General features: G+C 38.8%; 1 protein-coding gene across 2 annotated transcripts in view; it reads right to left on the bottom strand.

Moving 5' to 3' along the window:
• The window catches only part of LOC150083167 (xaa-Pro aminopeptidase 1-like), an 886,380-nt gene that overhangs the window by 231,851 nt on the left and 641,246 nt on the right, over positions 1 to 13,283 (bottom strand). For both annotated transcript variants that reach the window (XM_090377885.1, XM_090377886.1), the window contains one exon: positions 1,740 to 1,889. In XM_090377885.1, coding sequence (XP_090234011.1) covers positions 1,740 to 1,889 — 150 coding nt within the window. The remainder of the gene's footprint in view (positions 1 to 1,739; positions 1,890 to 13,283) is intronic.

The raw sequence follows: 13,283 nt of genomic DNA on the forward strand, positions 1-13,283 counted from the left end.
AGAGAGCGGGAATTATAGAAGCCAATTCAGAAGAATAGTGCCCATGGAAGTATCTGTAGAAGAGGCATGCAGCAGAAACAGTACGTCTATGAGACAGCGAGTGGAGAGACTCTGTTAGAGATAAATCATTAATAAACCTAATTGCTCTCTTCTGAATGGAATCAAAAGCCTGAGAGAGGTTTTGGGGGCACCACCCCAGTTGTGGGAACAATATTCCATGGCAGAGCGGATTTGCGATTTATTCAGAGTGAGCAGCTGTCTGGAAGAAAAGTAACGCTGAGAGCGAAAGAGAAAACCAAGTTTTTCAGATGCAGAGGAAGCAATATTTGTAATGTGCTTGTGCCAAGAGAGATTAGAAGTCAGGGTAATCCCCAAAAGAGTTATATCATTTTGCCTAAAAATTGGAGTGTCACTAAAGATAAGCATAGGAGCAGAAGAATCCTTTTTGTGAGATATAAGACAAGACTGAGTTTTAGAAGGGTTGAAATCAACTAAGTTGTCTTTGCCTCACTGGAGAATTACCAGAAGATCAGCATTTAAGGAATTGGTAGCAGATTTTTGAGAAGTTGAAGCTGATTGAGCAGGGCAAGGATTCTCAAAATGGAAAGAAGAATGCAATGTGCTATCATCGGCAAAACTATGGATAGGATTCCCAGTCAATGGAAGAAGGTCATTAATATACAAGAGGAAAAGAGTAGGGGAAAGAACTGAACCTTGGGGGACACTGGCATTAGTGGAGAATTTAGAAGACAGAGAGCCATCACCGTCAGTGATGGCTCTCTACCATCACCCTCAGTGAGCGATCAGAGAGAAAACTGGATAACCAATTACTAAAAACAGTTGCCAAACCATAAGCTGGAAGCTTGTTTGAAGACCTTTATGCCAAGCACGATCGAAAGCCTTTGAGATATCAAGAGCAACTGCTTTTGTTTCACCAAAAATTTTCCATTGAATTTGTCCATAAATGGGTAACATAAGCCAGAATATTACCAGTGGATCGACACTGACGGAATCCATGCTGGCAATCGTTCATCAGATGGACAGTTTCTAGGTAGTTTAAGAGTTGTCAGTTAATTGATTTCTCCATTACTTTAGAGAGAGTAGAAGTAATTGCAATGGGACGATAATTGGATGGGAGTGATTTGTCACTCTTTTTAGGAACTAGCTGGATATGAGCAAATTTCCAAGCAGAAGGAAAAACACCTTTGGAATAAGAAAGTGAAAAAAGGCGGCAAAGAATAGGAGTAAGTTCAGGAGCACAGGTTTTGAGCTCTCCTTCTCCTCTCCTCTCCTTCTCCCCTCCTCAAAATTTCTGCTTATTATAATTACTGTTAACAAATATAGATATATCTTATCTATCTATATTTCTATATCTTATATATCTAAATTTTAGTAAATGCAATTCTAAATTAAGGGAAAATAAATAATGCTTGTCTGTTACTAATGGAAACATTAGTAACATACAAGCAATCACTATGATTTTCTTTATGACAAACAAGCTCTGATTTTATACTTCAAATTTACTAATAAAATTTAACTTTTGCATTTGTAACCGACATTTAATTATATAAATAATATTACTGAATTGCATCTTATATAATCTGAAATTCTATAATTGCTGGACTTTTGACTTTTAGCATAGCTTTAGAAACTGAAATGGGTGCCTAATGATAATAACAGTTGACTACGAACGGTAAACAGACTGTATGAAGTTTTTAATTAACAATTATGTAAATTACCTGTATTGTCCTCCAGAATCGCAAAGGTAAATTTCATCACTTGTAATTTTTCTACTGGTTGCTTCCTCTGGATGATAATGAATGATAGCTCCATTAGGACCAGAAGCTGATATAGTATCAAAGCTTGGTCCAATATAATCTTCTTGTTGCCTACATAATTAAAAAATAAGCAAATTCAGCAAATAAATAATAATTTTACTTAAACTTGTGAATAATGTGAAGTTTTGCAATATCAAGGAGGCTAAAATGATGAGAGAGAAAAATAAAAAGAGAGAATCTCAATTTTATGAACTGTCAAAACCTGGGTTTTAACCTATAAAATCATTATTAATATCTTTGTAAGAAGTCCTGGAAGAATAATATAAGTGTTCATAAATTAAAGGCCTTTCATCAATTTCAAGATGGAGTCTAGAAGCAGAACTGTAACAAAAATTCATACAAATATGGGCCTCATTCAAGCTAAAAAGGATATGAGCTATTACAGACAAAACAAGGATGCAATTAGAAAATACCATTACATATGGAATTTACAAGTACTCAAACCTTCAGTCATCTTCCCAAGTTTAATTTATAAAAATGTTCCTGCTATCCAGTCTTAGCTGTCAAGAGTGCACACAAAGTTTCATCAGAAAGAAGTCTGTACTCTGCCTCCCACCTGACTGAATGCACTCATATACCCAACACTGATAAGAGAAACTGTTAATGCCAAGTATTATGAAAGTAATGTTACATTTTAAGATTCCTTCTACATTTGATAGTCCCCAACCAAGGATCATTGTACCTCAATTCTTTTTTTCTGTTTTCATAAGAGCTTCTGGTTGTAAAAAAACCTGTGTAGAAAAGTTGATGTTATAAGATGTTAAAAGCAGATGTATATTTTTTGGATTAAGTTTGTTACATGTAAAGTAGTAAGAATGAGGGGGGGTTGACATTTCAAGAGCTGCCCTGCTTCTCTCCTCCAGGGGACAAACAGATTGAGGAATAGCCTATCAGGCACAGGTAGACATCTTAAAACTGCCTAAACACTCTAAAACAGCCTTGTAAGCCAGTCAATAAGCCACTCAGTCCATTCCAAGTCAAGTTACTCTGTCCACTAAGTCAGTCCATGCCCCAGAACCACAACCATACGTATGTGCTGCAAGTGCACCCAGGCAAGATAGCAAAGACAATGAGCTGAAAGCCTTTTGGGAGGAAATTTTTATCAGCATGATCCACTCTTCCATGTAGGATTAATCTACTTTGTAGAGATGGAAGACATTTGAACAAAAGTGGTAAAAGGGTTTATGCCAATATCACTGAAGGATACCTTAAGGATTCAATGGAACTGCTAGTTTGGAAGGATAGATTAATATAACATGTGCAGAATAGAGATACATGTTTATTTGAGGATATGGGTCAAGAGGACACTTACTCATCTGAAGAGTTCTTGTTTGTTGTTTCAACAGCCAATGTGGTCAAGATGTTCTGGGGGGGTGGGTAGTGACATTTCAAATGAACAGGAAATTAATTCATGGGGAGAGAGAGCTCAAATAAGTTCATGGGGTGTTCATATACAATAACACTAACACTTGATCTTAATTGTACATACAGTAATGTCTATCAATAAAATGAGTGAATTTGAACACCTGATTAAGAAAAACTAACACTGCCATAATAGGGCTAACGGAAATGTGGGATAATGAGCATAGCTCCATCTGATTCTTTCTCTTGGTGTGAATGAATATCATTTTGTACACTAATCTTACGGTGCTGCACAGTTGGTTAGAAAAAAATAATAATAATTAATGATTATAGTCATAATAATAATAACTAAATGTGATTTTTACATGTGAAATGGAAAATAAACAATTTAATGAGAGATAACTATTGGATTAAACAGATTTTACAAACATAAAATTAGCTTTTTGAAACCATTCTTGACACAAACTTTATAAACTACAGAGTAAATGTCCAAAAAATAATCCATATACATCTGGTATACATTCTTCACTGATAGTAAGAAAATGCGATTTCTTATCAGTAAGGTAGGAGGTATATATTTCCCAAAAAATAACTTCCTCGAATTGTTTGTGTTGAAGTTCTTCCAAAGATTTTGAAGACATATAAAGCATAATTTTTACTCCAGTAACAGAAATATGCGAATCTTTCTCAAGGAAGAGTCACCAGCAGACTGTGACCCAAAGGAGGCCAAGTTCAACTGAATACCAGAATGTATGGTATTCTCAAAAAAATTCAGTGTGCAGCATTGCCAAACACCAGCAGACTGTGAACCAAAGGAGGCCAAGTTCAACTGAATACCAGAATGCAGGGTATTCTCAAAAAAATTCAGTGTGCAGCATTGCCAAAACCACTGAGCAGATGCACAGCTTAGAGGGAACTCCGATGAGGAGTATCACTAAAATATGTACAATGTATATCAGAAGGGCAAGGAAGACAGGAATGGTGAGTCATGGTTATAAACAGCAGTCTAAGCGTGACAAATGTTTCCCCAGAATTTAGAAGTTATGCATAGAATCTGTGATTTGCATTAGTTGGGAAGAAAGGTATAATGAGTGTGGGAGTAATCTAAACACCAGAAAATTGTGAAGAGCTGTATGTGTAAATGGAATGTAAGAGCAAATGTGAATGTCTTATAAAAGGAAATTTCAATTTGCCTCTGTTTCAGCAAGTTGAAGGGGAATTCACCATGGAAAACAAAATTTTTAAATCAATTAGACAATTAGCATTAGTAAAGGCACTTGATGAAAGAAAGAAAGCTTATATAGCATCAACCAAAAAAAAAAAAAAAAAACCGTTCTCATTTCAACCCATCCACTTGCTCCAAATGTTTGTATAATTCTGCCTTGAATCTATTTAAGCTATCAACTTCTACAATGGCAGATGGAAGCTTGTTCGAGCAATCAACCACCTGCTGGCTAAAAGCAAACTTCTGCACATCCATCCTACAATTTTCCTACATCAATTTGAATTTATGTGAATAATCACCTGAGAGGTGATTATTCTGAGCAAGAGGAAGAATCCCATCAGCATTGAATTTGCTCAAACCATTCAAGGCTTTATATACCTCAATCAGATCACCTCGCAGGTACCAGCCTAGTGTCCAGACACTGTAATTTTCAAAACTTAAGCCTTTCTTCGTAAGAGCAACCCTTTGTTCCATTCACTAATCTTGTTGTCCTTCTCTGTACTCGATCCAGCAGCTCTACATCTTTCTTAAAATAAGGCCTCCAGACCTGTATACAGTACTCAAGGTTGCCTTATACAAGGGGATAATCACCACCTTATCCCTGCTAGAAAAATTCCTGTATATCATTGACAAGACACCAGGCCATCTGCTAAGAAAACTTCATATCAGCCTGCACAATTACCCCCAGGTCCTTTTCATTCTCTACCACTGTCAATGTATGACATGGTTATACTGGGGTTACTGCTTCCCATAGGCAGTACTTTACATTTGTCAATGTTAAACTTCACCTCTCAGCCCATCTGCTCAACTTTTCTAGATCCTGTTGGAGCAGCGTACTGTCATTAACAACCCTGCCGACCTTCGTATCATCTGAAAACTTGGACATTAAGCCTGATATACCAGCATCAATATCATTAATAAATACAGAAAACAACAATGGACCCAATGCTGAACCCTGGGGGACTCCACAAACAACACTAGTCCACGGAGAGCAATGTCCATTGATCACCACTCTCTGTCTTCTCCCACTCAACCATCCCTTTTGCCTCCAATGCCACACTGCACCAATTTGTGCAGCAGTCTTCCATGTGCAACAGAATCAAAAGTCTTTCTAAGATCCAAATATATGATATCAAAATTATTCTTTGCATCCAGTTTCTTTGTGACTACATCATAGTATCAAATCAAATTGGTCAGATAAGACTTCCCCTTAACAAACACATTCTGTTTGTTTTGTTATTTGGTTTTTAGGAGCATTAGCAACTAAGGCCATATTGCTCCAGGGATATGCGGTGGTCATTCCCTGACCTTTCTGCATCTTCCGTATTTGGTGGTCATGGGCTCGAACCCTAGTCTAATCAAGAAGCGTGTGCTACGCACTGCTGCTCCTGCCCGCCTGACTACGGAGGCGCCACTCACACACATTCTATGTAAGTGCTATAAGTGAAGCCTTGCCTAAATGATCCTGTAGTGCTTCTTTAACTAGTGCCTCTGTTAATTTTCCTGGAACAGAAGTTAAACTACCAGGTCTGTAATTACTTGTCTCGCCCTTTGATCCTCGTTCCCTTGGTAACTTTCATGCAGAGTAGTTTAAACGTATTGTAGCCTTTTGTGTCCCAGATAATTTATAATCATTTGATGCATTTTCTTATGTGTCACTAATCTCATCAGTTCATCTGACATCCATTTAGGTCTAAACTGTAGACCCTCTTAAAGCAGCATTTTATAGTGCATAATATAATATATAGTGCATAATATAATATTGCATAGTATAGTGCATAATATAATATTGCATAGTATAGTGCATAATATAATATTGTCAATTAATCAGTAAATCTATTAATCTTGATAAATTTTCTTGTCAATTAAATTGTATTTTTAACTCTATATATTTATAACGACTTAATCGGAACAAATAATTAATACATAACTATAGTGGTACACGTGATACGGAAGTTGTATAAAGGAACTCGTAGAAAACACTAGATACCGAAAAAAAAAAAAAAAAAAAAAAAAAATTAACATAACTGTTTTTGGATATAACTTAAGGATTTAATTTTTGTTTTGAAATTTTATTGAATTAAATCGGAATCATGACTCTGACCAGAGCAGCAAAGTAAAAGGCTCAAGCTAATGGGAGTGCTGTGGTTCAGGGGAGAACTGAGGGGGGCAGTTGCTCTCTGAATCACAGTCTTTTAAAATGCACTGTTTGCGTGATGTTTGCGGAGCAGTCGGGTACGGGACATGATGCTGCCAAGGGGGATGTCTTTGTGTGTGCACGATGTAAGGAGTGCAAGGAAATCAGGCGACAACTCAGTGTTGTTATGGGCCTTTATGAGAGCTTGAAGGACAGGGTGGATGCTCTCGAAGGAAATAAATTGAGGGGCCCATCAAGCTCTCAGCTGCCCACATCAACGCCAGAGCTTGCACTTGGTCATCAGGCAACACACAGGCAGCCCCCTAGGCAGAATGCGCTGGTCCCACAGGAACTAGTAGTTGTTGGTGACTCTATTGTCAGGGAAACAGGGAACATGCTTTGTAAAAAGGATAGGTGGAATAGGACCAGGGTATGTCTGCCAGGGGCAAAGGTTCATGACGTTGTAGAGCGGATATCTTCTTTTAAGGGCACAAAAGGTGATATAGTTGTACACGTTAGCACTAATGATATTAAGAGTAGGAGACCGGCGGAATTACTTAGCAAGTACAGGTCACTGTTGAAAAAAAGCCGTGAATTAGGGTTGAATTTGAAAGTGTCTGCAATTCTGCCCAGACACGATAGGAGGGAGTATATGATGAGAGCCTTGTCGATCAATTCGGCCCTGGAGGGATTGTGCAAGGCTCAAGGGGTTGAATTTTTTTCAGCCTGGACTGTACTTGTTAACAGGAGAGATTGCTTCTACAGGGATGGGATACACTTAAATAGAAAGGGTGCAAGAATTTTTGCTGATGCTGTCGAGGCAGTGTTAGGTGGGTCGGAAAACTGCTAGTTGGGGGGGATACAAGGACTAATAGATTAACAGTAGCCACTGGCAGAGGTGGAAGTGATTCTTGCACTGCTTCTATTGAAATGAGCAGAAGCCTGAAAAACAAGATTCAGGATATTTCAGAGACTGCTGGGAGTCATTGCGGTACAAGTAAACACATGGGTTGTGTTAGGGTAGCTAAGAATAGAAACAGGTGCATGTATACCTGCGTGTACACCAATGCTAGGAGTTTGGTAAATAAATTTGATGAATTTGAGGTATTGCTCAAAACATCAAAGGCAGATATTGTTGGGATATCAGAGACGTGGTGTCACACAGATATAAGTAATGCGGAACTGGAATTTGGGGAATACAATGTGTATAGAAAGGATAGACAGGACAGGAGGGGAGGAGGGGTTATGCTATTAGTTAAGAAACACATAAAGTCCAAGGAAGTGAAGCCAGTCGACATCGATGGACAGGGCAGTGTCGAGTCAGTTTGGTGTGACATAAGCATAGGGAACTCAAAATTGAGAGTAGGAGTGTGCTATAGGCCTAATGACTCTGATGATTATAATAAGATATTGTACAGAGAAATAGAGTGGGCCAGTAAATCAGAGAGTCTTATAATGGGGGATTTTAATTTCCCAGATATTGACTGGAATTTGTGGGTTGGTCACTCGCACACTAGCAAGGCTTTTGTGGATTTATTGGATGATTGTTTTCTACATCAGCATGTTTGTGAGGCAACAAGAGGGAGCAATACTCTTGATCTGATTATCAGTAGTGATTCTTCATGTATTAAGAATCTGCAGATAAATGAACCACTAGGTGGCAGTGATCACAGTGTGTTGAAGTGGGATTTACTCAAGGAGGTAACTACCATCAGAGGTAAAGGGAAGGGTTTTCGTTTTCGTAAAGGCGATTATGATGGTCTGAGACAGTATTTAAATTCTATACAGTGGGACCAACTGATGATGTTACCAACAGCAAACTCAAATTGGGAAGCATTCAAGGAACTAATCTTGGAGGCTACCAGGCTTTACATACCAACTAAGAAATATTGTTCAAGGTTTAGGCCAAATGGTTGTCAGATGAACTAATGAGACAGGTGGCAGAGAAGAAAAATGCATGGTATACATACAAATTAATGTTTGACATGGAAGCCTATGATAGATATAAGTTGGTCTGTAACCAAGTCACAAAGGAGATTAGGCAGGCAAAGGCAGACTACGAAAAATCCTTGGGAAAGGATGCAAAGAAAAATAGAAAAGAGTTCTTTACATATTTAAACTCAAGAAGGAAAGGGATGAATCAGATTGGTCCACTGGATATTGATGGTTCAACAGTTGAGGATCCTGCTCAGGTGGCTAACAATCTAAACGAGTATTTTGCATCTACACTCACGCATGAGGAGTTATTCAGGAAGGAGAATGATGTAGGTAAAGTAAACATTGGCAGTGTGCTGGATGATTTTGTAATAACTGAGAAGAAAGTGGAGGAGAGATTGTTGAGGATAAACATAAAAAAGGCACCTGGGGTGGATGGGATCTATCCAGTTATATTAAAGGAGGCAGCAAAGGAAGTAAGCAAACCCCTAGCCATAATTATGAGAGCTTCTTTGGACTCAGGGGAGGTACCCATAGACTGGAGACGTGCAAATGTAACCCCAATTCACAAAGGAGGATCAAAGGCTGACACAAGTAATTATAGACCTGTTAGTTTAACTTCTGTTCCAGGTAAATTAATGGAGGCACTGGTTAAAGAAGCACTGCAGGATCATCTAGACAAGAATTCAGTTATGGCTCAGACGCAGCATGATTTTGTTAAGGGCAGGTCTTGCCTGACCAATTTGATTGGATACTATGATGTAGTCACAAAAGAACTGGATGCAGGGAATAACTTTGATATTATATATTTGGATCTTAGAAAGGCTTTTGATACTGTTGCACATGGAAGACTGCTGCACAAATTGGAGCAGTGTGGCGTTGGAGGCAAATTGCTGCTATGGATAAGGGGATGGTTGAGTGGCAGAAGACAGAGAGTGGTAATCAATGGACACTGCTCAACGTGGACTAATGTTATTAGTGGAGTTCCTCATGGTTCAGTGTTGGGTCCGTTGTTCTTTTCGGTGTTTATGAATGATATTGATGATGGGATATCAAGTTTAATGTCCAAGTTTGCAGATGATACAAAGGTTGGCAGGGTTGTTAAGGACACTACTGATGCTATGCTGCTGCAACAGGATCTGGAAAGGTTGAACAGATGGGCTGAGAGGTGGCAAATGAAGTTTAACATTGACAAATGTAAAGTACTACATATGGGAAACAGTAACCCCAGAGCAATGTATCAACTCTGCGGTACTACACTGACAGTGGTGGAGAATGAAAAGGACCTGGGGGTAATTGTGCAGGCAGATATGAAGTTCTCTGAGCAGTGCAGACGAGCTGCAAGAGTAGCTCATGGTGTCTTGTCAATGATATACAGGAACTTTTCTAGCAGGGATAAGGAGGTGATTATTCCCTTGTATAAGGCAATGGTTAGGCCACATCTTGAGTACTGTACATCTAGAAGCCTCATTTCAAGAAGGATGTAGAGCTGCTGGAACAGGTACAGAGAAGGGCAACAAGATTAGTGAATGGAACAAAGGGTTGCTCTTACGAAGAAAGGCTTAAATTTTGCAAATTACAGAGTCTGGAGACTAGGCACCGGCGAGGTGATCTGATAGAGGTGTATAAGGCTGTGAATGGTTTGAGCATGCTCAATGCCAATGGGATTCTTCATCTTGCTCAGAATAATCACCTCAGAGGGCATAAATTCAAATTGAGGAAGGACGGATGTCGGATAGATGTGCGGAAATTTGCCTTTGGCCAGCGGGTGGTTGGTTGGTGGAACCGGCTTCCATCACTTGTTGTTGAAGTTGATAGCCTAAACAAATTTAAAGCTCAACTGGACAGGTATTTCGAACGAACGGAGGGGTGAAATGGGAGTGGTGTGTTTTTTTTTTTTTTTTTTGTCTGACGCTGAATAAGCTTGCTTTCTTGCATCATATCCCTCTGCTAATGCTAATGCTAATTTCCCAAACTGGGGGGTCGCCGCCGCTGGATATTATTAAATGTATTACATATAAAAAAGTCATCTTCATTCATAGTAAAAATGATGGTTAAATCTCAGATATGTTAATCTCACTTCATTAACCAAATCACAAGATACAATCTCCTATTCCTACTCACATGCTATTTATGCTATTATGTTTTTTACTATTTTTATCAGTGTTGGTAGGTGCTAAAAAAAACCAAAAAGTTAATGAAGTTTTATTTATTGTCTGTTCGTTAGTTAACTGTATTTATATTTCTTACTAGAGGATTCCAAATTTTATTTTTTTTTAATTTTCAGTAAAATATTAACTGCCAAAGTTATTAGGATATTTATTTATTAATTAATTTTAACCTCAGTATAATCATTAGTTTTACTCATGGAGGAAGGGGTGGTGGTTGCACAGATTCATTTAGCATTTTAAGGGGTCTCAGTATCACAGAGTTTGAGAACCCCTGACTTAGTGTATAACAAGCTAAGTAATTTCTACCATTACTTTCCTGAACATTTCAGTTTTGCATTTATATTTGTTACCAGCAGTTAGTCTCACTAAAAAGAATTTAAAATCTAAGACCACTGTAATTGTCTTTGCAAAGTAAATTTCCTTCCCCTTCTCTTTATTGTAGTTCTATCATTAAGTAGATCCCCACATCAGTATATTATGATCATTGCCACCTAGTCGTTCCTTTACTTGAAGATCTTAAAGTCATAAAGCGTTACTACTAATAATAGATTGAGTATTGCTTTCTCTTACTGCTAGTATGAAAATCTGGCAAAGTCAGAACATTTATTAGTGATTGACTAATTCAAGTTCCAGAACATGTCATAGTCCTATAACATACACCTATTCTCATTTTTGTTTTTGCAGTGCATTCAGACTGAATCAACATTGCTCTGGCAACTCATGTCACCTGTGGGTCCTTGTACTATACAATGATGAGCCAAAACATTATGACCACCTACCTAATATGATGCTGGTCCTCCATGTGCAGCCAAAAAGCTCGTACCCAGCGAGGCATGGACACTACAAGATTTCTAAATGTGTCTTGTGGTATCTGGTATCGTCATGTAACCAGCAGATCCTTTAACTCCTGTAAGGTTCGTGGTTGAGAAGCTGCAGATCGGAGTTGCTGTTCCAACATAAACCACAGATGCTCAATGGGATTGATGTCTGGGGAATTTGGAGGCCAGGGTAATACATGGAAGTCTTCCTCATGTTCCGCGAACCAGTCACGAACAATCCAGGCAGTGTGGCATGGCACATTATCCTGCTAAAAGACGGCACTGCCACAGGGGAAGACCATTGCCATGAAAGGGTGTATCTGGTTTGTTTGTTTGTTTTGGTTTTTAGGAGCATTAGCAACTAAGGCCATATTGCTCCGGGAATATGCGGTAGCCATTCCCTGACCTTCCCGCATCCTCCGTATTTGGTGGTGACAGGCTCGAACCCCGGTCTAATCAAGAAGTGTGTGCTACGCACTGCTGCTCCATCCCACCTGGCTACGGAGGCACCTGGTGTATCTGGTCAGCAATGATGTTCAGGTAAAGTAAAGTATGTCGATGTCTAGCGGCACCAGGGGTTTCCCATATCTCCGCATTGCTTAACATTGTGGGTGTGCCAGTTTGCTGAAAAAGCCTGAGATTTAAAAGTATGTGGGTATTGAATTTGTGTTATGTCGTGTACCATTGTTCATCTGGTCAATTAGCCACTAGACCCCTCATCATCATCAGCCATTTTCAATCCACTGCAGGATGAAGGCCTCTCCAGCAACTTTCCAGTTCCTTCTGTTTTGAGCACTGGCCATCCATTTACTACCCAAAAACTCATGAATTTCATCTACCCATCTCCGCCTTTGTCTTCCAGGTTTTCTTCTAGCTCCTCTTGGGTATCATTCTGTTATTTTCTTAGTCCATCTGTCATCATGTCTTCGAGCTATGTGTCCTGCCCAAGACCATTTTAGTTCTTTAGTTTTGATAAGAATGTCCTTTACTTGAATTTGCTGCCTAATCCATGTGTTTCTCTTCTTATCTAACAGTCTGATTCCCAATATAATTCGTTCCATTCTTCGCTGTGTAGTTCTCAGCTTCTCTTCCATTCTTTTGGTGAGTGCCCAAGTTTCACTTCCATAAGTCATGGTGGGGAGTATACATTGATTCATTATTTTACGTTTCAGACAAACTGGGATATTGCTCTTCAGTATGTGACTATATTTCCTGAATGCTATCCATCCAAAATTTATTCTTCTCTTGACTTCCAGCCATTTATCATTATTACAGCTAATAACTTGTCCCAGATAAGTATATGACTCCATCTTTTCAATTACTGCTCGTTCAATCATTATTTCCCTTTCCGTGGCATACTTGTTCATCATTACTTTTGTTTTAGCCATATTCATCTTTAGTCCAAAATCCTTACTAACTGTGCATAACTGATTAAGATTTTCCTCTAATTCTTTGGGATCGTGGCTTATAACCACAATGTCATCTGCAAATTGTAAATGGTTTAGGTACTCTCCGTTCACATTGACTCCTTTCTGCGACCAGTCTAATCTTCTGAAAGCTTCCTCAAGGGCAGCAGTAAACAACTTCGGAGATATTGTGTCTCCTTGTCGAACTCCTTTCTCGATTTTAAATTTCCTACTGTCTTTGTCTAGTCTAATAAAGCAGGTAGCACTCTCATATATTTTCTTCAAAATGATAATATGTGGGGTATCTATGCCTTGTCTTTCCAGTGCCCGAAACATTGCCTTATGCTGTATGGAGTCAATAGCCTTTTCATAATCCACAAATGCCAGGCAT

The sequence above is a fragment of the Mastigoproctus giganteus genome, chromosome 7 (assembly GCF_048544385.1).
Source record: "Mastigoproctus giganteus isolate SK-2022 chromosome 7, ASM4854438v1, whole genome shotgun sequence".
NCBI lineage: Eukaryota > Metazoa > Arthropoda > Arachnida > Uropygi > Thelyphonidae > Mastigoproctus > Mastigoproctus giganteus.